The sequence below is a fragment of the Grampus griseus genome (genome assembly GCF_964374135.1).
Source record: "Grampus griseus genome assembly, chromosome: 11".
Classification (NCBI taxonomy): Eukaryota; Metazoa; Chordata; class Mammalia; order Artiodactyla; family Delphinidae; genus Grampus; species Grampus griseus.
Genome location: NC_139005.1, coordinates 1,420,007 through 1,447,658, shown reverse-complemented (window position 1 = coordinate 1,447,658; position 27,652 = coordinate 1,420,007). Strand labels below are relative to the sequence as shown.

The 27,652-nt window shown below is 58.3% G+C and overlaps 2 protein-coding genes across 3 annotated transcripts in view; both read right to left on the bottom strand.

The window, feature by feature from the left end:
- CACNA2D4 (calcium voltage-gated channel auxiliary subunit alpha2delta 4) overlaps positions 1–14,496 on the bottom strand; it is a gene marked incomplete at both ends in the record, with an annotated part of 97,063 nt that extends 82,567 nt beyond the window's left edge. The window contains 6 exons of the mRNA XM_082665219.1: positions 22–239; positions 6,527–6,688; positions 8,591–8,794; positions 13,693–13,870; positions 14,158–14,240; positions 14,407–14,496. Coding sequence (XP_082521345.1) covers positions 22–239; positions 6,527–6,688; positions 8,591–8,794; positions 13,693–13,870; positions 14,158–14,240; positions 14,407–14,496 — 935 coding nt within the window. The remainder of the gene's footprint in view (positions 1–21; positions 240–6,526; positions 6,689–8,590; positions 8,795–13,692; positions 13,871–14,157; positions 14,241–14,406) is intronic.
- Positions 14,497–19,672: 5,176 nt separating this feature from the next.
- Positions 19,673–27,652, bottom strand: part of DCP1B (decapping mRNA 1B) — a 50,686-nt gene continuing 42,706 nt past the window's right edge. For both annotated transcript variants that reach the window (XM_082665276.1, XM_082665277.1), the window contains exons 6-9: positions 26,513–26,641; positions 24,132–24,809; positions 21,904–22,152; positions 19,673–19,884 (exon numbers count right to left, since the gene is read on the bottom strand). In XM_082665276.1, the coding sequence (XP_082521402.1) occupies positions 19,804–19,884; positions 21,904–22,152; positions 24,132–24,809; positions 26,513–26,641 (1,137 nt within the window). In that variant the 3' untranslated portion in view covers positions 19,673–19,803. The remainder of the gene's footprint in view (positions 19,885–21,903; positions 22,153–24,131; positions 24,810–26,512; positions 26,642–27,652) is intronic.

The window sequence follows — 27,652 nt, the reverse complement described above, 5'->3', positions numbered from 1 at the left end:
GGCGGCTCCAGGGACACTCACCGCCTGCCTGCGGGGCTGCTGGCCTCGTGACAGGACACCCAGCTGCCGCGTGAGCGCCCCGCAGTGCCCCACTGGCAGCGCACGGGAGTGGACGGAGAAAAGCCCACGAGCCGGTCCACGGAAGATTCTTCCAAGGCCGGAAGCTGCCAGCAGGGGACCTGGTTCTCATCGGGGCCTGGCTCTCCTGCTAGGAAGCGGTTGATGTTGACTGTCCGTAACTATAAACATGCCATACGCTGTCGCCTCTTCCGACGGGAATTACACACGACAGAATCTGATCAAAATTCTTACGTCTGCGGGTCCAAACTGGTGCTAGCACCACGTGAGGCCACAGCGCACGCCTTCCACAGGTCAGAGGGCTTCTTGGTGTATCTTGTCCTGACAAACCTGCTGGTTCCAGCAAATCGGCCCGCAGGGCTGCCACCGACAGAGGAATGCCAGGAGAAGCAAGTGTCCCCATGACAAACGCCTGTGTGTCCCCGGCGGGGAGTCCGCGCTGTGGGCGGGGCTCCGTTCAGGCTCAGCTTGGCAGGACAGCGATTTCTACAGGCACGTGAGTTGTTCGTGAGTTTCAGATGGATTCTGCGTACCTTTCATTACGAATCGTACCAAGATTAGAAAAATTACCATAGAGGCGTGTTGGTCAATTAACAAATAAAAAGAATGTGTAATTTTTCTAGGTTTTGTGATTTTTGTGGTATTCATCAACTTCTTAAAATTTGTGATTTGGAGTGACTCTTTCATTTTCTTTTTAATTTAAAACACAGGGAGATCAGCTCGGTGCTGTGTGACCGCCTGGAGGGGTGGGATAGGGAGGGTGGGAGGGAGGGAGACGCAAGCGGGAAGAGATATGGGAACATATGTATATGTATAGCTGATTCACTTTGTTGTAAAGCAGAAACTAACACACCACTGTAAAGCAATTATACTCCAATAAAGATGTTAAAAATTTTTTTAATTTTTTAAATTAAAAAAATGAAGTATAGTTGATTTACAATGTTTCTGGTGTACAGCAAGGTGATTCAGTTATAGATATACATGTATATTTTTTCAGGTTCTTTTCCATGATAGGTTATTACAAGATATTGAATACAGTTCCCTGTGCTATACAGTAGGTCCTTGTTGTTTATCTATTTTATATCTAGTGGTGGGTATCTGTTCATCTCAAATTCCTAATTTATCCCTCCTCCGGACTCTTCCATTTTAAATAAATGCTCACTTTCCTCTCCACTTGTGTATCTGTGTTCTGTCTCTACTGTGGGTGACCATCCCCACATGGCGGGAGCTGTGACCCCCGGAACGGCCCCTGCCTGTTCTAGCGCCTGCCGACCGCGGCCATGACCAACTCTAACAGTCTAAGCCTGGGACCTGCTAGAAATCTCTGTCAATGTCACATGGCTCATTTTACAGGCATGGTGGTGGCCTGGGTCTACCCAGCCTGCTGGGAAGCCATCAGAGTTCCTGCAAAGAAGCTAGGGTGGTGGGTAGAGCGCGAGGTGTTGCCCCTACCAGCTGTGCAGAGAAAGATGCCTTTCTAATAGCTCTAAAATATATCTTGCTGTGTATGCGTTGCCGACTGTGGCCCACTCTAGCTACTGGGCCCCTCTTGCTGCAGCATCTTGTGAAACCCCAGGAGCTGTGGGGTGCAGTGGGGAGGGCAGAGGACTTCAGAGCTGAATCCTTCAGAGGAGGGATTTCTTAGCAGGAATAAAATGAAGGGTGGGACCAGAGCAAGAGCTAAGGGCATTACCAAGCTCAGAGAGCCCTCTGGCCCTCAGACCTCAGGGCTCACCCTTCACCTGTCGTCCAGGAAGGCATATCACTTATGCCAGGGAGGAGGGAACTTACATGCGGCTTCATTCTTAAGGGCTATGAGGGGAAGAGTATCCCAGCTTTTCCTTGGTCAGTCTTTCATCTCAACCCCCATAAATTTAACCCACTTTCCTAGGGCATCTTCCTGGTGTCAGCCCCTCACCAGGCACTGGAGATGAGAGACACAGTGTTGGAAGGAAGACTGGACATGATGCTTGCTATACATACTTAGAGTCTATCCATGGAGGCTGGTCTCAAACCCACCACTCAGCTAAATCAGGCTGAGTGCTGTGAGGCATAAGTGATGCATTTGTCATCATAGTGGAAGGGACAATCATTTTCTCCTTATGGTGGGAAAAAGAGGGAGAGAAATTTTAGGGAAAGCTTCATAGTGAAAGGGACATTTGAATTGGGCTTTAAAGGATGAATAGGAGTTCACCAATAGGAGCCCCTTGAAGGGGTCATTATAAGGAACAGATAGGATATAAGAAACAGAAGGAACAAAAGTAGGAAACCACGGGCATACTACGTTGTGTATACTTTTTAGGAAATAGTGAGATATCAGTTGTTTATTACTGCATACTAAGTTATACTTAGTGGCTTAAAAATAAAAGCAATTATCTATTTAGCTCCCAAATGGGTATTTTGGGCAAGGCTCAGCAGGAAAGTCTCATCTCTGTCCCATGCAGTGTCAGCTGGGGCAGCTTAACGGGCGCTGGAGGATCCACCTACAGGGTGGTTTGCTCACACGACTGGCAGCTTGGTGCTGTCTGTTGGCTGGGACCTCAGCAGGGGCCAAGGGTTGGGAGACTGACTTTCCCTCTTCAGGGGCTGCTTGGGTTTCCTGACAGCACGGTGGCTGGACTCTGAGAGTTAGATCCCAAGAGAACGCAGTGGAACCCTTTGCCTTGTGGTCTGCCTTGGAAGTCACGGAGCCTCGCCTCGTGTATTCCACGGGCTACCAGTTGGTAGCCAGGTTGGGCTGGGCTCCGAGGGAGCAGATGCGGGCCCCAACTCTCAATGGGAAGAACAGCAAACATTTGCACACCTGTCTTAAAACCGCCACCTCGAGGGTAGTGGGGTGGGAGTGGGGGAGGGTGTGAGGGATCAGGGGTGCAGAGACAGGAACAAGGGAGAGGACGCTGGGGGAAGTCAGGCTGTTCCTAGACTGGGCAGCGGTTATACTAGCTCTCTCCAAAATCAAACTTAAACCTCACCCGCTGCGACCCCACATCCATGGGACAATAGTGATTTACAAGTTTGGCAGAACAGGGAGGTGGGGGGACAGGAAGGAAGAAGAACAGGGTCAGAAAAGATGTAAAAGAGTCTGTAACCCAAGCTAAGCTCCTGTGCACACAGGCCACACGTTTCCACCTTTGCCCGGAGAGCACTGGCTAGTGAGCTGTTCCCGGGCCTGCGCTGTGGGAGAGCAGTGTGTGCCCCCAGCCCTGCCCACCCTGTGCACACCCTCCCCCTGCAACCCCCCCTGCACACACACCCTGCACACACACCCTGCACACACACGCCCCTGCACACACCCCTCCTGCACACACCCCCTGTACACACCCCCCTGCACACACACCCTGCAAACACCCTGCACACACCCCTTCTGCACACACTCCCCTGCACACACCCCCTGCACACACACGCCCCTGCACACACCCCTCCTGCACACACTCCCCTGCATACCCTCTGCACACACCCTTTGCACACACACCCCTGCACACACACACACCCTGCACACACCCTTGCACCGCAATGCTTGGTGAGCACCCACATGTCCTCTGAGCAGTGGAAGGACAGACAGATAGAAGGAATAAGGGCTCCAGGCTTAGCTCCACAGCAGAGGAGGAAAGGTCAGTAGTTCCCATCATTCCACATCAATTTTCCTTCCTTCATCCAGCAACTGTGAACACACGCAGCTCTCCTGGAGGCCCTGTACCCAGGCTCAGTCTCCCCGATCGCTGAATCCCTCCCCTCCGTGCTCCAGGGGACGGCGAGGAGGACAGGTGGCGATACAGGGATGTGTGTTGACAAAACGTCAACTATCACAGCAGGGATTTCATAACAGTTTCTTTAGCAATTGAGTCCTTTCTTCCAAAGCAATCTTTGCAGGAGGCAAAGAAGGCTATTTCGGTCGCTGGCAACCCCATCCTCTGGCTGCCCCGCACCCACCTTGGGGCCAGCCGTGACCCCTCTTTCTCGTGCCGGCTCTGCCCTGTGACTACATCCGGAGCCCGCCCACTGCTGCCCAGCCCAGGCCTCCGGGGCCCCGGCCAGCCCGGCTCCTTCCCTGGCTCACAGCAGCGTCCTGCCCTCTGCGCACGATTGCGCCTTCTGTTTGGTGTCCAGGCTCCTGCCCCGCCCACGGGGGTCGCCTGTATGGACCACGCAGCCGAGTCCAGCAGGAGCCTGGAGAGAGCAGGCCCACCCCAGGCCGGCCCAGCACTACCCCTCCTCTTCGCGGGCCGCCCCCGCATGGCTTCCTCCCTGTACTAGTCAGGACTTTACAGAGAGCCAGAACCGGTTGGGTGTGTGCAGCAAGGGAAACAGATTCATTACAGGGAGGGCGCTCTCACGATTGTGGGGCGACCAAGCCTCGGGCTGTGAACCCGGGGACTTGGAGAGTGGTGGTGTCACTGGGGCCCAAAGACCTGACAGCTGGAGACCTCTGAGAGCCGCCATGTTTCAATTCAAGTCCAAAGGAAGGAGAAAGCGATGTCCCAGCTGAAAGGCTGTCAGGCAGCAGTCTGTCTTACTTGCAGGAGGGGGCACCCTTTGTTCCACTGAGACCCTCAGCTGACTGGACGTGGCCCACTCACACCAGGGAGGGCAAAGTCTATAGATTATTTATTTATTTATTTATTTTTCTTCTGCTTCTTTGTTTTTTTTGCCACACTGCACAGCATGTTCCCTGACTAGGGATTGAACCTGTGCCCCCTGCAGTGGGAAAGCAGAGTTTTAACTACTGGGCTAACAGGGACGTCCCAAGTCTATAGCTTGATAGACTCTAGACTCTTCATCTCATCCAGAGCGCACCTCATGGTCACAGCCAGCATGATGTTGGACCAAACATTTGGTGCCTGTGGCCCAGTCAAGTTGACACGTGGAATTGACCATCACACCCCCTTAGACTCCAGGAGTAACTGCTTCCTCCCCATGACGTGGAAGGAAGTTACAGCTCAGCTGCTCCTAAGCCCTGGGTTACTCTGTGTGCCGTCTCCATTCGTACGTTTGAAAAGAAACTTTTCCCCAATGATCCCATTATGAGTGTCCCGCCTGTTTCTTGCAGGGCCTCTGACAGCTGGCCTCCTGACTCTGCCCTTACCCCTCTTCCGTCCATTCTAAACCCAGCCGCTGAGAGTCCTTTATTTATTTATTTATTTATTTTTGCTGTGTTGGGTCTTCGTTTCTGTGCGAGGGCTTTCTCCAGTTGCGGCAAGTGGGGGCCACTCTTCACGGTGCGCGGGCCTCTCACTGTCGTGGCCTCTCTTGTTGCGGAGCACAGGCTCCAGATGCGCAGGCTCAGTAGTTGTGGCTCACGGGCCCAGTTGCTCCGCGGCATGTGGGATCTTCCCAGACCAGGGCTCGAAACCGCGTCCCCTGCATCGGCAGGCAGACTCTCAACCACTGCGCCGCCAGGGAAGCCCCCGAGAGTCCTTTTAAAGTCAGCCCACGTCACTCGCTCAGAAGCCCCAGAGGCTGCCCACCTCACTGAGAGTAAAAGCCAAAGCTTTTACTTTGGGAGGAGGTGAGGGTGAGGGCTCTTCCTCCCCTCCCTTCCAGGGCCTCCGAGGAGCCCCCCAGGGCTCTTGCCCGGCCTGGAAACCACCGGGCAGCCACGCAGGGGCCTCCGTCTCCCCATCATCTTCCGATGAGCCAGAGGATGTCACGGATACCTGCACCCACTCAGAGCAGCGTGACCCGCAGTTACCACGAGCTGGAAGGGGCTGAGTGCCCGTCGACAGATGATGGAGAAACACAGTGTGGTCTGTGCACGCAGGGGAATGTGACTCAGCCTTAAAAAGGAAGGAGATTCCGACACCTGCTACGCCATGGATGGACCTGAGGACACTGTGCTCGATGAAATAAGCCCATCACAGAGGACAGGTGCTGCGTGATTCCACTTATATGAGGTCCCCGGAGGAGGTAAAAAATCATAGAGAATCAGGAGGGTGAGGCCAGGGGCTGGGGGAGGGGGCGGGGAGTTCATGGTTAATGGGGACAGAGCTTCAGTTTTATAAGATGTAGGGTTCTAGAGACGGTCGCACAATGACGTGAATGTACTTAACTGTATTGAACTGTGCACTTAGAAATGATTAAGGTGGTAAATTTTATGTTATGTGGGTTTTTTTTTTTTAAATCACAATTTTTTAAAAAGTAGGGGGAAAGGGAGAGGGATCTGCAGCTGCCCTGGGCAGAGCCAGAGTCTGGACGCCCTGCTCGGTCCCCCAGAGACTGCGGCTCACTTTAAAACACCCAATGCTGCAAAGTGCTAGTCTGGCTTCTAGAGACTGAGGGGAGAGTGAGTGCTCAGATTCCCAATGCATTCAATCACACGCAGCCAGTCCTCTCTCAACCTGGGAGGAGGGGCGGAGAGGCAAGGCCGGGATGCTGTGTGTCTAACACACAGCGCCTCCTCTAGTCCCACAGGCATCCTCCCTACCGGTCACCGGAAACGCGGCTGGGATACAGGCGACAGCGTCAGCCTAGATTTGCTGGTGCCTTCGCCGCAGGACACCAGCTCCCCGACTTCTGCCTGCAGAGTCTCAGGCCCCTGGAAGCCCGGGGCAGGGGGCGTGGGCTCATTACAGGCTGGCCAGGCCCCTTGGGGACCTGCGGGGTCTATCAGTACCTGGAAGAGGACAGTTGGAGGAAATGAGTGTGCTTGGGAGGGGTGGGGGAGGAGGCCCGAGGGGCCTGGGGAGCTGGGGGACTTGTGGTAAAGCACTTGGTGAATTTCCACGCTCTCTCAGCCCCAGGAACAGCGCGCAAGGGAAAGTTCAAGCTACCAGCCAGCGAGTCCCTGCCCTGACCCACAAGTGAGGGCTTGCTCTGAGCCAGGCCACGTGCCCCATCTGACAGGCTGTGGGTGGGACGTGGGGCATTGGCAACGTGACATGGTCCAGGCCAGAGGCCAAGCAGCACCCGCGGGGACAGGACAGGACAGCAGCTTCACTGTGGGGACACAGAGGGAACCCAAAGGCTCTGCCCTCCAGGCTAAGGTCAAGTGTTGACCAAGGGGGCTTGGAGTGGCAGCTCGGGGAGGGGCTCCGAAGGTGCCTGTGACTGGAGGCGAGGCTCAGGGCAGAGGCTCCCTTGCAGGCTCAGGCTGGGCTGGGGTGTGGCGTCCTTGCAGGCTGCCTAAGGCCCCATCCCACGGCAGATGGCCTGGATCAGAACAGGGTTTGCATTTGCTCAGCCTGGTGAGTCCCAGATCTGCCCGTGAGGGGCCATCCAAGTGACCATGGCCAGGGAAGGACACAGTGGCCCTGAGAGCTGGGGCCACTGCACTGGATTTAATAGGAAGGCAGGACTCATTTGTAATTAGCCTGTAATTACCCTTTTAAATAAGATAAATGTTTTCCTTGCAATCTTATTTATATGAGTCGTTTGTTTAGCAAACTTTATAGGCAATAAGAGTTCAGGCTCTGGTGTCCAGGCTCTGGGTCTGAACTCTAGCTCTATTTCTTCCTCATTCTGTTGTCCAGGGCACCCCGTTTTTATTGTCTGTGGAACAGATATGACATTTCCTGTCTGTGTCCGGCAGGGGTGTATTCAGTGCAAGTAACAGGAAGCCCACCTAACAAATGAGGACTTGTCAGCAGAGAGCCAAGGTCTGGGTGTTCCCTCTCTCCACCTTTCCCTCATTTGCACGCTGCGTTCATCCTCATGCCTGTCACCTCATTGCCACAAGATGACTGCTGCCCTTCCAGACATCATGCCTGAGTTCAAGGCAGGGGAAAGAAGAAGGGCCTTGCCAGATGCTGCTGTTCTTTTTTTTTTTTTAAGCAGGAAGGCAAACAGTCTCCCAGGAATCTCACTGGCCCCCTCTGCTGGCAGATTAAGCTCTGACCCACTGGCCAGAAGTGAGATGCACAGTTACCAGGAGCTGCAAGGTAGGCTGGAGAGATGGGAGGGGATGGCCCCACCCCCTCTAACGCGTCCTGGTGTCTCGCCGGGGCTGGGCATTGTTATCAAGGAAGAGCAGGGGCTGGGTGTCGCGGGCAGCACGCCTACCTTGTGCCCTGAGTATGGATGAGATCCTGCCTAAGTTCTCAGCTCACAACTTGGCACTCAGAAACGTTCCCTATTATTAGTCACAAGTAAGTGCTCTTCCTGTGCAAGGATTGATGGGCAAATCTCTACTCCCAGGACACCTTCAGGGGAGTTGGTGTGCCCCTCTTCTTCAGAGGAGGAAACGCAGGTACGCCAGGAAGGGCAGGGAGGATGCTCATTCGCTGGCCGGCGTCCTCCAGTGGGATGTCCCGGGTCTTGCCTCGGGGCGGGGTGGGCTGGAGTTCCAGTCCACGATGCCCTTGAGCGCCTCAGAGGACTGGGGAAGGGGCCCCTAGCTCTGCCTTGGGAACAGAGTCACAGAAGTTCAAGTGGGAAACAAGAGTCGAGCCCCTCGGTTTTTTTCACTCCCAGTTCCCAGACAGCACGAGGCAGTGGTGGCTGCCCTGCGGGGCTGGGAGCCTGGGACGGTGTGCGGTGCGTCCCCACTCACTGACCGCGCTGGGCAGCGCCCACTCACCACTCGGCCCTGTGGCCCCCCGGCCCTCCCCGTCCTGTCACTGTCCTCCCCCCAGTCGCCCACGAAGGAGGGGCAGGCCACTGAGAAGCACGTGTGGCAGCAGCATCCCCGGGGGACGTCTGTGCACTCCTCCGCCCGCATCAGCAGCTGTGCCGAGCTGCGGCGTGAGTGGTGGAGGTGAGCGAACACAGGCAGCTCCTGGCACTGGGGGAGCCTCGTGGCAGTTCAGGGAGGCACAGCTGGAGGCTCATCTGCCTAAGCTTAAGCCCTGCCCTCATTTCCCGGCAGCGGAGGGGAGAGCACGGGGGCAGGAGGCAGAGGGCGCCGGGGCCTCTGGCACCAGGTGCTGGCAGGCTCACTTGGCCGTGACCGCTGGCCTCTGGGTCCCTCGGTCTCTGTCCTTCTGGCTCACAGCCTTGACCTCTCCCCTCGTGGGGCCTCTGCCGGTGCCCCGGGGAAGCCACATTCCGTGTAGCTTTGCCTGCGAGCCGTCCCCGGGCCCCTCCTCACTTTCCCCCCCTGCTCCCCCCTCCCCATTTCTCTGCTCATTTTCTCTTCCTGTTCTACCGTTTCTCGAGCCCCTGCCATGCACCGGGTCTGAGCGGGCTGGGGCTCAGGGCCACCAGGATGACGGTGGTTTCTACCCCTGGGGAAGCCCACGGGCTGCGGAGGAGGCAGACACAAGAGAACCTTCCGACCTGAGGGGAGTGTGGGTCCCCAGGGCTGCAGCAGGCGCCCCGGCCTTTGCCCCGGCTCTGGGCCCCGTGAAGGAGGACGAGTCTGACAGCAGCCTGAGAGTCCCCAACACTGTGGGCCCCAGGTCCTAGGAGTAGACAGTAGACTCTTCCTGGCCTGCATCGTCAGGGAGCTGTCAGAGGAGCATCCTAAGTATGCCAAGGGTGTGGGAAAGGAGTGGGTCACAGTTAGCGCTTTGGGCTGAAAGTAACAGGAAAACCTCTACGCAGCTGACTTAGATAATGACAATTCAGTATCTCACATAGGAAGTCTAGGTGGTTCCAGGGTTGATTAACACAGCAGCTGAAGGGTGTCACCAAAGATCCCATTTCCTCCATTTTTTTCCCTGGAATCCTCAGTATTTGGGGCTGTCCTCAAGCTAGCTCCCCTCATGGTCACAGGATGGCTGCCACTGTTCCAGGCATTGCACTCAGATCTTTGAGGAGAAGGGGGACTGATTTTACCTGTGCTTCTCTCATCCATGAGGACCCCTCACTGTAGACATCACCTAGCAGACTCCTTCATTCTGCAGTGGCCGGACTGCACTCTATGCCCACGCCTGAAGGACTTGCAGCCATGACCAGCTTGAACCAATCACAACTCCCCTCCTGGCTGTGGCCGGGCCCACCTCCCCCAAGAAAGTGGTGGCAGAAAGTGTCCCCCAAACCTGAGGCCTGCTGGAACCGGGGGTGGGGGGACGGCAGTTGTGTGATCAAGCAGCACGATGTGCAGTGGGCTGTCTCTGGCCAGTGAATGTCCCCTTCAGGGTTTCAGGACGGTCTGGGCACAGCCAGTCCGCAAGGAAGCTGCAGAGCATCAGCGGGTGGGGAGCGGCGTGGCCTCCGCCCGCCTGTGCTTCCCTGGCGCCCACGCGGCTCGTCCCCCGAGGCCCGTCGGCAGTTTGCTCCGTCGTTTCCCTCCCAGTGAGGCCTTCCTGCGACCCCGGCCCAGGGCAGCCCTCACAGCACCTGCTGGAGGCATCCTCCTCAGCGTCTCTGCTGGACGTATGTTGTTCACTTGTCTCTCTTGCTAATTATCCATCTTCTCGCGGGAGGAATACTGTTCGCTTTTCTCGCTATTCCCAGAGCCTAGATCAGTACCGGCATACAGTAAGTGCTCAATCAATCCTCCTCCCTGGTGGCAGATCAGAATCCCCTGGGGAGCCTGCAGGAAAAGCAGGTCCCTAGGCCGCCTCCCAGGCCTGCGGATCCAGGTCTCATGTTGCGGGCCCAGCGCCTGGAGCCCCTCCTCGGCTGTCCTGCACAGACGTGGGAAAGTCACTCAGGAGAGGGAAGCAGGTGGTCAGCCGGGGACCGGGTTCTGCACAGTCATCCAGTGTGAAGACAAAGGCGTCCCCTGTACCGAGCACCTTCCGTCCCCAGCAGTGTCATCCAGTGCGACACAGGGGTGACCGCGCGGGGCGCGCAGGGAACGGGGACAAACAGTCACATGGTGGAGAGTCAAGAGTGACTAGAAACGGCAGATTCGACATGTGGACAGCACAGGAGGAGGAGTGAAGACAGCCCTAGTGGGAAGAAGGGAGGTTTATAACACGAGAGCCCTGACGTAAATTAAAAATATATGCCCGGGGCTTGGCGGATTTCTTAAAACACAAAAAGCACTAATTGTAAGAGAAAAATTAATAACTTAGGCTTCATGAAGATTAAGAGCATTTATAATTGTGTCAAAACGCACCATTAGAAGATTGAAAGGCAACGGCCCACTGAGAAGGCGTGGTTCTCTTTCCAGTAAGACAGACTCCACGGGGACACATAGCGGATGAAGACAAATCCACACTGAAAAATGGGCTAGAAAGTGCTCGGGCGCGTCCCCAAGATCACACGTGAGCGGCCAGGACCACACATGCAGCATCCGTGCTCCACACCTGGGGTCACCTGGGAAACACAGACTAGACCACCAGACACCGTGCACTCCGCCAGAGGGGACCTGTTAGAACTGGCTGTGCTGCTGGCGGGGAGGGTCACAGGGCGTGACCTGCAGCCCATCGGGGGGCCTGCTTCCCTGCGACCCCTCCATCCACGGGGACAAGCCCAGACGTGCGCCAGGAGCCGTGCACAGAAAGGTTCACGGCAGCCCTGGCCACATGCCCTCGAAGGCTCACCCACAGGTCTGGCAGGTCAGAGGCTCTTGAGACCGATGCCTTGGACAAGAAGTGAGGGCGGAGCTGCGTGCAGGAGGCGGGTGGGAAAGCCACGGAGACCGCAGGCTGCGTTACTTATGCCTGTGAAATTCGGGAAAGGAATCTACCATGACAGGAGTCAGGAGCCTGGGCTCTCCGGGGGCTGACTTTGGTGGAGGCCGGGCAGGACATGTTCTACAGCTCAGCCTGGCAGGGGTCACCACACGCGCCCAGACATGCACGTACAGGTGTGTGTAAGGCTCACTGAGCCGTCCGCTGAAGTCTGCACGTGGATGTGTACGTGTGACGGCTCCACGCAAGTGGAACACATTCACGCGCACAGAACAACACGTGCTTTGGAAGCACATGTGCAAACAGCAGGGCCCACGTCGGCTCAACGGAAGGGCTGCGGGTTGTTGGGGAGGAAGGGACTGGACTTGGGGTCAGGACAGGCACAGGAAGAGAGGGCCAGAATGAGAAGCGCTCTTGTTCAAACCGATAATGGAGGGTTATACACACTAAGGCGTACGACTAATTAGCCCAAGACAGGGACTGAGGGAGAACTTGTGAAAATAAAGGTCTCAGCTAAGAACTCCCGGCTACCGGTCAGCAGTGCTCACCTTGCTGTCTGAGGAGGACCCCTTCTGTGTGAGTCAGGCCACCAGTGACAACTCTTGGTCTGGGAGGGCCCACGATTTGTGGTGTTCCGGGAACATAGTGGTTTGGGTTGAGCTGTGTCCCCCCAGATGTGTATGCTGAAGCCCTAACCCCCAGGAATTGGGAATGTGACCTCATTTGGAGCTCGGGTCTTGCTGGAGCAGGGAGGGCCCTCATCCCACACGACAGGCGTCCTTACGAAGGGGACACTGGAGGCAGAGGCAGGTATCCCACGTGAGGGTGGATCAGAGCCGGGGCGATGCTTCTGAGCACCGAGGAGCCCTGCCGATGGCCAGAAACTGCGGGGGGTGAGCAGGGGCGCGGACCAGGCTCTTCCTTGCGGCCCCCAGAAGGAACCAGCCCTGCCGGCATCGCGGTCTGACGTCTGGCCTCCAGACCGCAGGACAATGCATCTCTGTTGTTTAAGCCTGTGGTGCTTTGCTCTGCGGCCCAAGGAACCCGGTGCAGGCGGGCCACCAGGGTCTGAATCCCTCCCTCTGGGTCCTGCTCCCCCCTAATGGGGGGGAGTCAAGGATGACTGCCCCACTGGGAGGGAGGTGGCTTGAGTTGAAGGGTGGGGACACCCGGGGGTGGATTTTGGAAGGGGTGTGGGGTGACTGCGGGGCACCCCCCCGGGCAGCACGGGTCAGGGAGGCATGGCAGGGCGATCAGGGCAGGTAGGCAGTTAGGAAGGATGCCAGGGGGCAGGTGAAGGGGGCCGGTGCACGCACACGTGTGTGCCTGCGTGCGCTGCACCCGTGTGCGTGTCCTGAGGAGACTGAGAAGTTACAGGGAAACACAGGGAGAGGCACCAGCAGGGAAACTGGTCCTCTGAGAACCCCGGGCCCCTTCCCTCCCTTCCTTCCCGGGCTTGCTGGGAACCTGCCTTAATTAATGCCTGTAAAGCGCTTTGCTGGAAGTGGCAACAGCGGCTTTATAAATAAACCCAGACTTCTGAAGGTTGACTAATGCCTGAGCCCTCGGGGGAGGGAGCGTGGTGCGAGGCTGGGGGAGGGGAGCGTGGTGCGAGGCTGGGGGAGGGGCGGCAGAGGAGCTGAGGCCCGGGCCCTGGTCCACGGAGCCCGACGAGCCCCAGGCCTGTGTCTGCAGCAGTACAATCAAGGAGGATCTGCGTCTTCACGCTCCTCTGCCATCCGCGCCTCTGGCCAAGGTCACAGCGTGGGCTGCAGCTCAGCTCCAAGAGGTGTGGGGGAAGCGGGCGGGGGCCACGTGGCCAGCCTGGCCCACAACAGTGACGTGGCCACCGGGACACTGGCTCCCTGAGGGAGGCCCAGGAAAGGCACGCCACTTGCCCAGTGACCCCGCGGAGGCAACACAGACGGCAAAGCCACTCAGTGTCCTTCGAAGACCCCTGTCCTGGGCGCGGAGACAGAGGAAGCGGTGGCCATTTCACACCCTGCAACAGCCTGGCCGGCTTTGGTGGTGGCCTTCCCTGAACTTACATCTTAACCAGAAAGGAAGGACCTCAAAGGACAAAGGAAGCTGGCTGTCAGGGCTGGAAGTTCAAACCCTTCGATGACAAGGAGGCTGTGGCTAGGGCCTGGCTTACGTTCCACACGGCAGACGTGCCCCGGAGCCAGGCCCCGAGGTGCCGCTCAGCCACAGCCCGACTTCCTTCGGGCCGAGCCCAGGCCGCCTCCTGCGTGGCTTGGGTACCCGGGGACTCGGACGGGGACGCAGGTGGGGACCACCCCTCCCACGGGCCCAGGATGCCCGCCTCCGGGCCTCTGGCCGGCGCGGTTACTAACAGCTCATGCTCAGAGCAGCCTGGTTTGGGTGACTGCTTACGCGGTCACCCTGCTGACGGGCACCTGGGTGGCACGAGGATGAGGCCGGAGGCCCAGGACCCTTGGCCTCAGGTCGGAAAGGACCTCTGTCCAACGCAAAAGCTGTCCCAGAGGCTCTGGGCTTCAGCTGATGTCGTGCTGAGTGGAGAGGTTCACTCTGCCCCCGGGGGTGGGGTGTGAAGGAGAGAAGGGAGGTACCCCAGGGCCTGTGAGAAAAGGGCCCGCACCCCAAGTCAGGGGCGGTCCCCACCGGGCCAACTCTCGTGCACGAAACGGCCGCAGCGGCGCCTGGGTCTCGGGCTTTCTGGGCCTGGAACAGCAAAGAGCTCCCCAGGGTGAGGCGCTACCTTCTGTTAGCAAGTCCACCACCCCGCGTCTTCTCGCTGGGGACGCGGACGTGCAGAGCGGGGAGAGGCCGTGTAGCCGGTCTCCTGGGCCCTGCTCCGTCCTCCGTCCCTCTGACTCTGGGTGCTCACGTCGGGCAGGTCCCGCCGGCAGCCGGAGAAGTGGGGGGCGGTCCCTGGCCGCTCGCCACCCCGTTTCAATCTGTTCCGCCAGGCGCACATCTGCGAGGCCCAGTGCGAAGTGCTGCTGCCTCCCTCGGGAGGACCCGGGGTGGGGGTGGGGTGACAGCTGGGTGGGCGGGGCCAGGCTCGCCAGGGGGCCCGTCTGGGAAACACGCAGAGACACAGCCGCTCTGCCCGAGGAGGGGGAGCCCTCAGGAGAGACTCTGCTGAAAGCCACACACCGACCCCCAGGGACACAAGAGGCGGACGTCCACGGAGCATCAGGATCTGACCCCGGAGGCGTCAGTCTGGGCCCAGGGCTCCCAGGACCTCACTCCTGAGACTGACCCTGTTCTGCCGGCATCAGCGCCCCAGGGGGCGGGGGGCCGGGTTTGGGAAGTACAGGTACCAGGGCGGGCTCTCCTTCCCCCAGCCCGGGCCAGCCTGCGATCGCGGCCACACTGCCCCTGCGTGCCAGCCCCGTGGGCAGCTCGGCGGGTGGGGACGGAACACTGCCTCTGAGTGGACGGAGGGAGGGGCAGCCGCGGGAAGAAACCAACTCTGAGCTTCAGGCGTCAGTGCCGAGCCTGGCAGGTTTCGCGGAGGGACACACGAGATGCGGCCCCGAGTCGGGAGAGCGGTGCTGGGCGCGGGGCGCTGAGTAGGCGCCGCCCGCTCTTGTTAGTGTGCTATTATTATTACTAACTCCCAGCACGTGCTCACCGAGCCTCATCGTCCCCTTCGCCCGAGCCAGGAAGCAGGCCTGGCGGCTCCGTCACGACTCATCCACACGTGAGCAACAACCAGGTCTTACGGACTTTGCTTCCTAAATATTTCTTCAATCCACATCCTCTCTCTGTGTTTAAATCTCAGCTTCCATTGCCTTGGCCCAGGCCCTGGTCCTTCCGAGGAGTCTCCGCTGCCCATCTTCTCCCCGAGTCCCCCCACCCCGCCCTGGGCTGGGCCTCTCGCCGGCAGCGCGGCCTGTCCTAAGCGTGTCAGGCATGGGTTTCCCGCGGCGCCAGTTTCTTAGCCTCTGGGCACACAGGGCCGACTGACACGTACACAGCAGGGAATGAAACTTAAGGAGCTTACAACCCTGGAAAGCGCAGTGGGCACAACATAGAAAAGAGATTTCTGCACGGATTTACGGCAGAGCCAGAAAGGCAGCCAAGACGGGCTGGGAGGCCCCACCCCAGCTGCCGGCGCGAAGGGCACACCCAGGCCGCCATCCGGCAGGAGACGCCACCGCGGACACTGGCGGGCTCTGCCCCAGCGAGGACTTCCCTGTTCCCGCGACAGACACAGGGGGAATGGCTTTTCCCCGGAGCTTACAGTCGAGGGAGGACACAGGAGGAGAGCCCAGATCTCCTTGACCCCGAGGGCTCGTCATCAGAGAAGACGCGGAGCGTGGCCGCCTGGGTGCCACCCTGGTCCGTGGAGCCGGTAGATGTGTTGTGCTGAGAAACGCCGCCGCGCCAGGCATCGCCTCCCAGCCAGGCGTTGGGTTACGTCTTCCAGACTCGCCTGTGGGCACAGCTGGTTGGGACCTCGTCCTCCAGGCCCGGGGCCCCGCGGCCCAGCACCCTGAGCCGGGAGGCCCCGCCACCCGCTCCAGTGTCCGTCCAGCACCTGCCGACCTCGGGGAAGCCCCACCTTGACTTGTACCCAGGAGGTCGGTGCTCCCAGCCTTTTAGACTCTGGCTCACACCTGCCGGTCCCCCACCTCTCTCTTGCGTCTAGAGCATTCTCTACTTCCTCCCCGCTGTGCCCCCAGTTACCTGGCCCAGGAGGCCGGCTGTGCCCCTGCCCAGAGCCGCCGCCAGGGGAACGGCCGGCCGTGCTCTGCTTTCAGCCGCCCCGCGGTGTTTTAAGACCACAATCTACACACACGGGTTTCATTTGTGTGCTTCTCTCAAGGCTCTGTTAGGAGGCATTACTCATAACCCAGTTGGGTGGAAATCTATTGCGATGCTCAAGGTTGAGTTAAATGTACCAAGTATTTGTAGCCGCCCCTCTCCCCCCGCTAATTGTACGAGAGGTGGTGCTGAGGGTTTGAAACCTGAAAACCAAGCATCAGTGACATGCCGGGGAGATGCACCCATCTGTAGCCAGGCGACTTTCCACGATGCAGAGCTGCTCCCGCCTGCCGGCTGCAGACGACACGTGTGACCTCAAAGAGGGCTCCAAGCTCCAAAGCCTGGAAGCACCTGATTTCTTTGAAAAGAGAGAAGGAGGAACGGCTCTGAACGGAGCAGCAGGTGGAAAGGCAGGTGGCTCTTTTGTTGGCGGGAGTGAGCAGCTGGGCTGTGGAGACGTCGTGCCCGACGCTGTACCCGCGGAGGGGGGTGGGGTCAGTCCTACGCTCCTCCCCCGCCTGCGTCTGGGTGACATCCTGCTGGACACGTGCGGCCTGGCATTCAGAGGCCTGGACCTGACGTGACAGCTCCCGTCCCTGGGGCCACACACCAGGGACACCGGTCTTCACGGTGTCCGCTGATGTGTCCTCTGGCTGGGGCCAGTCAGTGGCTGGAACTTCCTCTGCAGGACGTGTGTCCTCCGACGTGCACTTCCCCTTCAGGAGAAGAGACTGCAGTCCTGCCCGTCCTGGGCCAGGACCCGCGGGCCGTGCCCAGGGTCTGGGGACGAAGGGACACCTGGGATGCAAGCAATGTGGCACCCAGGCTGGAGTCTCCGCCAGCCGCCTGGGGAAGGGGTGGGTGGGAGTCGCAGGGTCGGGGCACGGGAGATTCCTGAGGGTGCTGACGAGGGGTCTCACGCTCTGAATGGGGAGATGAGAGCACGTGTCTTTGCAGGGACCGTCCAGGACTGTAGGGCCTAACAGCACCTCCTCCTCCGACGGCGGGCGAGGCCCTGGGTTACTCGGACTGACGTGTGTGTCTTGAGGAGCTCAGGGCGCCTCCCTTGGGGGGAAGGGGTGAGGCGCACTGGCCCCCATCATGCATAAAGGAGTGAGGGAGAAGAGGGTGCAGCGGCATCCTGTGGGCGGCAGGCGAGGGCGCTCCGGCCGCCGCGGGCCTCACCCCAGCGGGACCCCGTCGGGCAGGGTGGAGCCTGTGCCTCTCAGCCCGAGGAGCCATTGCCCTACATGGCTTCCATCTAATCCCTGCGAGGACCCGAGAGCTGCGCACTGCTTTCGTTTACAGATGGAAGAACAGCATCTCAGACGAGGTCCCTGGTGCAGGACGTGAGGGCAAGTCAGCCTGACCGAGGCCCCGTGTTCTGTCCCTGCACCAGGCAGAACCGACTTCAGTCACTTCTCCAGGGTTGAAATCCAGTGCCCGGGATAACGCTGCTCAGGGACCCATCCCAGGCTTCCTTCCCCTTGGAATTCAATTGGCTTCAAGCTGCTGCCGGAAGCCAGCGACATGGAGGAGGGCGTCCAGGATGGTCTCAGAATTTGGGGTGAGGTGGGAAAAGGAAGCGAGTTTACATGTGAGATCTAGTCCTGGGTGCTTGGATAACCCTGCAATCCATTTCCCGGACCCTCCAGAGAAAGGTCTTTGGACAAAGCAGCTCTCACCTGCTTCCCACACAGAGGAAACCAGCTCTTCATCTCCGAGCCCTTTGAAAGGGGGCTCGGCCTTTGGTCTGAACAAACTGCGCCTGTCACTTTTAAAGTGGTTCATTCCAGTGAAGGATGGAGAATTTGTTTTCAAAACAGACCACTGTGGTGCTGACCTAGAAAGGCCCAGTGACGCCTGCGGTGTGGGTCTGACCACACCGGGCACGGGGGGGTCCCTCCAGCCACAGCGCATGGCCACCTTTTCACAGTAGGTGCTGCAACTGGGATTTCTATTTTATTTATATAACAATCAAGTAAAGGAATACATATTTCAGGAACTAGCCACTTGCTACCACAAATACATGAGAAGAATTTGCAGTGGGATTCATTTCTCCCCGGCTGGAGAAGCCGCCCTGAACGTGTAATTCAGATCGAAGACGTGCCGTGGGTTTTAAAGGTCGCCCGTGGTCTGGGAGACGGTGGAGTTTGCTCCGGTTTGAGCGTGTGCCGCCGAGGTGAGCGTCACCAACGCAGGGCAACAGGGCTGTGTGTCTCCCCTTGCCCCACACTCCCCGTAAGAGCCCTGAAACGCTGCACACACGATGACGAGCTTCAGGGATTCTGTGGTCTGTCAGGGTGTGAGGCGCTATAGGAGACGGAGAAGCAGAGGGAGGCATCCCTTCCTGACTCAGGAGGGAACCGCAGCCCCGCACCCCGGCCTCAGGGCGGCCCGGCAAGGTGGGCCGGGCCCTCCTCGAAGGGAAGGCGCCCTTCTGCAGGCGGGCGGAGGGGAGGCGCTCCCCGCAGGCCCTTGCCTGGTTATGCGCTTACCCCAGGTCTGAGCTTCCAGTTCACCTCTGGGCATCAGAAGCTGTGAGGAAACCTCCTTCCCTGCCTCCTTTGTGACCCCTAAAAGGAGAACGAGGCCCAGCTCCTGTGTGGGCCTCTAGGGATCCTTTTATGGTCCAGGAATAAACAGGGCTATAGAAACACAAAGCTCACTTTATCTCCAGCGTGCAGCAGGGACCAATTCCAGGGCGACTCAACCCGGGGGAGGGCTGGGGGAGAGCAGGCCCTCGTCTCTGTGAACACGAGTCGTCAGTCCGCTCCACGACCTCAAGAATCCTTGCTGCCATGCCCGCACTCCACTGCCTCCCCACAGAGGCTTAAGGACCGGCCTTAAAATCTTCTCTGACCTTCCTCTCAGCACGTTTTGCTGAAAATGATGAAACGTTCCTTCGGAAGCAGGCAGGCTTCTGCCGGAAGGAGCGGACAAGACGCGGTGTTGCTGGGAATCTGGGCCATCTGTGGACCCCTAAACAACTCCCCCCCTGGAAACTGGTGAGAAGGACCTTTAGAGATCATTTCCCTTCGAAGGCCCAATGGATGTTTACAAAGGAAAGGTTTACTTTGTCTGGAAGAGGCTGGCGAGGCGCGTCAGTGGTCACGGGCTGACACCGCCACCTGGCGGTCGGCACGTTCTCCGAGTTCCAGAAATAACCGGGGCTGCTAATAAGAAAGAAACCACGTTCCCAGAACACCCCTTCCCACAGAGAGAGAACTCATCTAGAAATGGCCCAGTACATGTAAGAAAAAATCATTTAAGCTGGGTATTTACCGTGTGATATGAGCAAAGGACTTTTCCTACCCACGCAATTCTTGGTACCAGGTGCATTGAAGAATGTAATGAAAAAACTGCATGACTGAAAAAAGCCTGAAGCATTTTATTTCATATAAGACATACTTTAAAAAAAAGGCAGAAACATTTAGGGAAACAACATGTGACCTGAAAGGACCTCGAGCCGGAAGGCCCTGGAGATCAGTCTTGAAATGTTTTGCTTTCACAGAGTCTTTTTCACGGCCGCTTGTGTCATGCTGAAGAGATAAGCTTCGTAGATTATATTTAAGAAGTTGTCGTCATTCTGGAAAACACAAATCAAAAGCCCCAGGGGAAGTGACTTGGCCGGCAGAAACAGAGGCCTTCTGTCTTGGGGCTGAACGGGCACCTTGATCCTAAGATGCTCCTCCCCACCTGTGCGGCCCACGGAGGCTAGTTTTTAAGCTGAACAGTCAGTGGGGCTGCAGGCCAGGCCAGAAGGGTCAGCTGCCGGTCCTCGGTGGCCAGCCCGGGACACGGCAGGTGCTTGTGGCCTGCAGCTCAGGCGGGCACCAGCCTCGGGGCAGCGTGGAGCGGGCCGGCTCCCGAGAAGCCTGGCCTCCTGTGTGGAGAGACCTGGGGCCCCCGGGAGGCTGCACGGGGAGGACGTAACCCAGCTCAGTCCTCTGAGCCTGGCTGGGAGGTCCCTGATGGCTCTGAGAGGCCCCCGAGTCGCCCACAAGGGGTGCCTTCGTTGTTGGGTGGAAGTTAAGACTTCCCTGGCAACGTGCTTGGCTGGTACCCTGCCAGAGCCAGTGCATCTCCACCCCCCTGCACCACCCCCGTTAGCTACGGAGTGCTCTGGCCTTGGCAAGCCGGCAGCGGTGAGACTGCAGGCTCTGGGCCCCTCCTGCCACTCTCGGGCCGATCGGCGGTTTTCTCTGTCTCTGATGTTGGAGACGCGGCTCCCTCCCACCCCGTCCTTTATCGCCCTGGCGCGTTTCACACTCCCGCTCGGCCTGGAGCCAGGCTACCCCGGCTTTCCTGCAAAGTCTCCGAGCACGAGCCTGTGTCCTAACAGCAGGCAGAGAGCAAAGCCGCATGCCTGAGTGGCTCCCAGCAGCTCGTGGGGAAGATGCCGAAAGCACGGGGAACGGGAAGCGCAGGCCGCGTGGAGGGAACGGACGTCTGGTCTCTAACGGGCGAGGTCCAGGGGCTGCTCCGGACTTTAGGGGTCCCCACGACTGCACAGAGATCTTTGGAACAGTGTTATTAAGTGGAAGAAGCCAGAAAAATGTGGAACTTTTTACATTCAAGTTTTTTGTTCACTGCTCACAGAACAGGAGCTTACAGATGCCCTACGTAAGTCCTCAAGAACTTCTCATGAATGGCTTCTAGAAAAGGTGGAAAAGGCCCTTCTTTGTGAATTAGTCAGGTGTGGCCACTTCTCGTCTGTCTTTAGCAGAATGCTGCCCTGCTTTCACACTCAGATGCTGATTTCTGTCCCCATTCCATTCCTTCTCTCTAAAATACGTTACCCGTAAAGAAACATTCTTACCAACGGCGACTACTGTCCTTTTGAGTAGGATGAGACAGAGCAAAAGTGCTGGCCGCTCTCAAGGTCGCCTGACACTCAAGCAAAAACTTTACGGACTGTCTGCGAAAAAGATACCTCAGTACGTGAGCTGGGGTGTCTGCGGTCCGTCTGGGTGAGCGCGCTGCACTTTGCAAGGCCTGTCTCGCGTTCGGGGTGGGCTCTGCCACCTCCCGGCCCCGTCGTGCAGTGGGAAGGGGCACGGCAGCCAGGCTGCAGCCCCAGCTCTGCTCTTTACTGGCTGATGACCTCAGGCCAGTCCCTCAGCCTCGGCGTCCTGGTGTCTAACACCATGCCCGGCCCAGAGCTCTGTACCAGCGTCATCGCCCTTATTACTTCATAGGGGCACGAGGAAGCCATCCCAGCCTGTCCTCACTGGCAGGCTTCAAGGTCATCTATAAAACATGCTGTGGTCGTCACAGCCATTCCTGCCGCCCCAGCTGCATCCTCCCCGAGTAGCGGCCTGGGCGCTGCCGCGGGCTCAGGGCAGCCCTCCCCTCCACTCCCCTCTGGCTCCCGACGGCCCCACAGACCCGGGACCCTCCCAGGGGCGGCTTCACCTCCTCCTCTTCTGCCGGGTGGCACTTGAAGTCACAACGCCCAGAGCCACGCTGAGTGTCTGAAACGCACCCAGAAGCGCAGGTCTCGGGGTGAGCTGCCGCCCTTGGGGAGCAGGAGGCGGGCACAGGCACCAGCAGGGCAGCAGGCCGCTGGGAAAGGCCTACGAGGAGGGAGGTGGCGCCCTCCTACCTGGATGAGGTGCAGCAGGGCCTCCTGGAGCTGCGGCTTGGTCAGGGCACTGCCCGGCGTCCTGGGGGGCTCCGGCGTCCGCAGGGGCAGGAGGGGGCCGCTGGGGGTGGCCGCCGGGTCCTGGCTTCCCGGGGGCAAGAGCCCGCTGCCCCTCTCTGGTGGTGGGGCCCAGGGGGGCTGCGCGAACACCAGTGGCGACATGAGCGGAGATGGGCCTGCGGCGGGCGGGGCGCGCCGGGGTGAGAGGACCTGCAGGTGGGAAACGGGCCGACGGGCGGGTGGGTGAGGGCGGCTCGCGCACGGGGCAGGTGCAGAGAACGCAGAGGACACAGCGGGTTCAGTGTTAACCATCCAGGGCCAAGGGCTACGGGAGGCCAGCCTCCATCTGCACGCTCCTCCCTCCTGGGCACCGGCGGCCGGCGCCTGCTGTCCTGACTAAGCTCCCCACGGCAGGCAAAGCTCGCGCTCTGAGCAACACCTCCTTTCTCCGGCTTCCTGTCATCGCCTGGGGACACACGCCAGGGCCCCAGCTTTTCCGCCGGGGCTGTCCGTCTGCGTCCCTCCTGGCTGTGGCCCCGAGTTTCCGCCGTAAGGGACCCACCGGTGGCCGCCTGCCCCCTCGCCTGGTGCGGCGGGGCGGGCAGGCGGTGGGGTCACCGTCCACCCCACCTCCTGACTCTCCGTGCTCGGGTCTCGGGGGCAGCCCTGGGGCCACTCCTGCAGGCGTGCAGGTGGCCCGTCTGTCTGGGCGGGTCTGTCCGCCTCTCTTGGCCAGCAGGCCTAAAACCAGGGGTCCCAATAGTGTTTCCAGTTGTGCAGGCGACATCTGACCCACCTGACGCTTACAGCCACCTCCCACTTGTCCCCAGCTCAGGTGAGAGGGAAGAGCGCTACTGTTAGCCTCCCGAAGCCCAGGGGCTCATGAGAACCGGCACAGGGCCAGCCACGAGGAGCTGCTGTGGTTTCAGAAGCTCCCTGGGCGTCGTCTTGGGCACAGAGTAGCCTGGAGGAAGGCGGGCGGTCTGCTTAACTGTCCCTGTGCGCCGTAGCGAGGGGCAGTGGCTTCGTGGGCAGTCAGAGGAGCACCGCGGCCCTGCACCCCGCGAGCACTGGAAGGGGACCTGCCTGCAGAGGCGGATGGCCAATGATTAGCCCCGATTTCCTAGGGTCCCATCTAAATCCGCAGGGGCAAAAGCAGAAGAAGGGGGGCACTGTGACAGTGAAGTGAGGATGAGGGCGGGGAACAGCCATGTCTCCAGAGCGGCAGGAACTCAGATCTGAGATTTTCATCAGTAACAGGCAAGAACCCTCGGACGCACCGTCTTACATACATGAAGACTGTGCTCCACACGATGGTCTCCAGAAAGGGAGCGATTTCTGAGGCACTGTCGTAAGCCACTTGCCAAAACACGACAGAAGGACCAACGTCATGAATAGGGAGAACTTCCTAATTTTTAAACCCAATGCATTTTCAGTGAATTTGTACCAATCCAAATGGAAAAAAAAAATCTGTCAGATCTCCGGATGTTACCCACAGGCAGTGAAAAAATGGAAAAGCTTTCGGTTTTCTCACGGTTCTAAGTTATTAGTGACTATAGAGAACCATCTTCCCTGCAGGGACAGAACATTTCTAAGAATTACAACACTTCCCCTCTCTGGCAACCAGTGTGTATGTCGCGGGCCGGGAGAGAGCCTTCTGCCTCTCCGGACCCTCATTAAGCTACACCTGCTCAGACAGACAAGGAGGCTGCACCTTCCGGGGTCGGTGGCCTGCTTTTCTGCGGGCCTCAAGCGCCCACGGGCTGCGGCGTCCGCAGGGGCGGGGCACCCAGCTCCTCCGCTGCACGGACCACGTGCGGCAGGGGCGGGGCACGCAGTCCGCGCTTGTAAGCCCGGCCTGGATAATGAACGCACAACGACTTACTGTGGACCGAAATCACCAGACGAGGTCAGGTGTCTGGCATCCCCGGAATGATTTCAAATGATTTCAGACCCTAGGTTTCCGAGGTCAAAGATTTGGGTTTTTCCCACGGCCACGTCAAACCTCGTCGCACGAAGGTTTAGCTGTAGGAATGAAGCCTCTGAAGGGAGGAGCTCCCAGATTGCTGGGCCAAGGCCAGACTCCCTTCCAGGCAGGAGGCGAAGGCGGGACGCTATGCGCAGACCAGACGGGGCTGAGGCCCGCGTCCCCGCGCCCTGGCAGCACCTCCCGGCCGGCAGCCGCCTACCTGAAGGAGGGGAGCCTGCTGCTCCGCGCTGGGGGTCTGGTCCCTCCAGGACTCCAGGGGGTTCCGTGCTCCAGCGCTCGGGGTGGCCACGGGGAACTTGGCCGCCAGGGCTGGGCGGCCGGGCGCCGGCAACTGCCGCTCCTGTTGCACCGCCTGGAGCTTCCACAGCAGCTCCCGCGGGGAGACCTCGCTGGGCCCCAGGGGCTGACGGCCGGGCCCAGGGCCGGGGGGCGCTGGCCTCGGGAGTGCCCGGGGCCCCGGCGTCTCGGCCGAGGCGTCTGGTGCCGGCGCCCCAGGGATGCTCTGGAGCTGGTCCGGCGGGTTCTGAGTCCTGGGGGCACCGTGCACGCGGCGGGAGACCTCGGGGCCGCGGGGAGACCCCGGCCGGGCGGCGTCTCTACAGGGCCGGCTCTCGGGCAGCTCTGCAAGCGGCTGCAGGTCCGCGATCCCGACCAGGAGCTTCTGAATGGCGGGACAGAGCTGCTTCTCGACCGGGGGCGAGCATCTTCGGGGTTCCTCGTAGGACAGGGAGCGGACGACCCCCTGCCGAAGCGGAAGCTTCTCTTGCTGCTGCTGGTGGAGGGTCTTTGGAGGCCGCGCGGCTTCGTGACACGTAGCTTTGTCCAGCTTCCTGAAGAGGGCCGTCAAGGACAGGTGTTGGGGTTCAGGGTCTAAGGTCTGGAACAAATAACCACGCGTGAAAATGGGGCCACGTGTAATTTGGTTATATGGGGGCAGTGAGACATTATTTACCTACCCGATGATGTCTTCTATTTACAGAGTCAATTAGAAAGGATGAAGAAGCTTAGTGATGACAAACTCTACACATGTGGGACCTGCTTTTTAATGTCAAAAATTTTCACTGCCTTCTCCCTCCCACCCCCAGGACGGCTGTTATATGATCAGTATCTGCTGATTGATACACAGACACACGATCCCTGCTGGGCCCGGGGTTCACAGGCTGGGGACCCCTGTGGCACAAGCTACAGACACTGAAAGGCAAACGGTCTCCTCCACAGGAAGTCCACCCATCCCTGCAAAGTACAGGAAGACACTGAGGATTTGCAGAAACGTGAGCATTTCGGAACTCCTGGTAGTATTCCACAGAATTGTAGGAATTGAGGGCTGGAAAGAAACCTACGTCATTTAGTCTAACTTGATCCTTCCAGCTACGTAACGGTAGCGATAACAACCCGTCAGATGCGTGACACCCCAATCCCAGCCCCTCCTGCGCCGCCCTGGCTGGTAACCAACCCGCTTCCTTTCCGCCCTGTGTCATCCGGCATTTCCCTGCTGCTTTCTGTCTTGCTGGGCTAAGCAAACATGAGATTCTCCTAAAGTCAACATATTCCGGTTTCTCTCTTAAAATAAAAAATGTCCATGAAAAGCAAACTTATAACAGAAGCTAAAAGATAATTAGAAAAGACTTATTTTTTACAAAATTCAATATAAGACTTGCATTAGCCAGTCTTTATGTTTTTGGTGTCCATGTTCATTTTTTTTTTTTTTTTTGCTGTACGCGGGCCTCTCACTGTTGTGGCCTCTCCCGTTGCGGAGCACAGGCTCGGGACGCGCAGGCCCAGCGGCCATGGTTCACGGGCCTAGCCGCTCCGCGGCATGTGGGATCTTCCCGGACCGGGGCACGAACCCGTGTCCCCTGCATCGGCAGGCGGACTCTCAACCACTGCGCCACCAGGGAAGCCCCATGTTCATTTTTTTTGAAATTGATTTAAACCAATTCCCTTTAAAAAAAAACCTTTAGTGAGGAATAACCTTAAGAACTGGAAGCAGCCACACTCAGTGATGGGACTTGCAGCTCAGCAATTCTGCCGATGCTGGACTCTTCTGAAAAATATATACGCTCACACAGAAACTGCTGTTATGCTTATATCTTAGATGCAAGAACAATGACAAGCCATGAGGTCTAAAGGGGGATTTGACACCAGTCCTTAGACCAGGAATCCCATATACACACAGCGCCTGGCCCCGGACCTGGCACCATGGGGGCACGTGGGCTGTGGCTCCCTCAGGGGCCGTGGGACACCAGCTTTCCACCCCGGAAGAATACAGCCCGACGTGTAACGGTGCCGTCAGCTCTGACATGATATTAGGTTGCTGTCTTTTTAGAATACATTATCCTCTAAGGAGTTCAAGTCCACAAGGGATTAGCACAGAGTCAGGGAAATGCCAAAAGGAAAACCTGCAACCCCTTTCTAGGAAGAGTAAGTTATTAACCATGACAAAATCTCTTCTTTGGAATCTCTCTTTCCTGGATTGACCTTAGGGCACCTGCAGAGCATCGGCCCCGCCCTGACCGTACTCCGGGCCAAGTCCCGCAGGAGCCCCACAGAGGCCCGGGCGGAGAGCAGAGGGCTGTGCACCTGGCCGGGCCGAGGGCCCCGCTGCTGCCGGCTCCCACCGGGCTTCACTGGAATCGGCTTGATGAGATTGGGGTTGTCGTAGATGGCGGACGAGCTGCTGATCTGTTTGGGCTCAGGACAGGCTTTACACTGAAATGGAAAAAAGAACCTCATTTTTGGTGAAGAAGAAGCTTTAATCTTTTAAAAAGAACGCATCTTCTTGCTCTTTATTTTATCTAGTTGGTACTTAAAAAAAATAGATCTCCATGTACAAAGGAAAATCCCTTACTCTCCTCTGATATAAACTACGTTTGAGTATAAGTCAAATTCAGGTCGGATTTTTCTTAGTTTGTGCAATTCCGTGCCTCGGCCTGCAGGACCTGGAGGCCCTGAGACGCGTGGATGCCTGAAAGGCGGCGGGTCGCCGGGAAGCAGCCGCGGTCTCCCGCTTGCCCTTCCGGGATAAACGGTGGAGGAAGCGCCCCCTCGGTGCCTCGTCTGGGCCGCGGGAGGGGTCTGCGCGCGCCTGGCAGTTGACTGAAGGCTGCAGCACTGCGTCCTCACAGCAACCAGCCCTTTTTAGTCGATAAACCAGAACGTCAAGCCGACCCAAACCGCTGATTTAAAAATCACTAACATCGTCTCTATTTAACAAATGGCTTTTTGCACAGAGTAATTTAAATCCCAGTGTTTGGAGCCACTTGCTACAAATTAGAATCTCTAGAGACGAGAGACAAGCCTCATGGTTTCAAACCCTGAGTCATTATCACACGTTAATCTAACCAACCCTGCGATCGCTCACACAGTGGCATTCGTAACAGAGAGGGCACAGCCGTGATGTCTGGGTTTCCCTTGTTGAAACACCAAATAAAACTCACTGTAAAATACGGCCTTCTGCACCGTGGACTCCGCGGCATTGTTAGTTTCAGCTGCACAGTTGCACCCTCGGGCCAGGACACACCTCACCGTCCAGAGGTGGAGTGGCTGCGAATGCAACCTTGCCCTGGGGTCCCATGGTTCCCGGTGTGCTTTATGGCTATTGGCTGTATTTTCTACTCAAGGATGTAGGCGCCTGGGGCCGTTTACCACCACGCTCACTTAGGCTTGTAAAGTTAACTGCACAAAGGACTAATTATTTTCTGCCAATAATTTGTATATTTG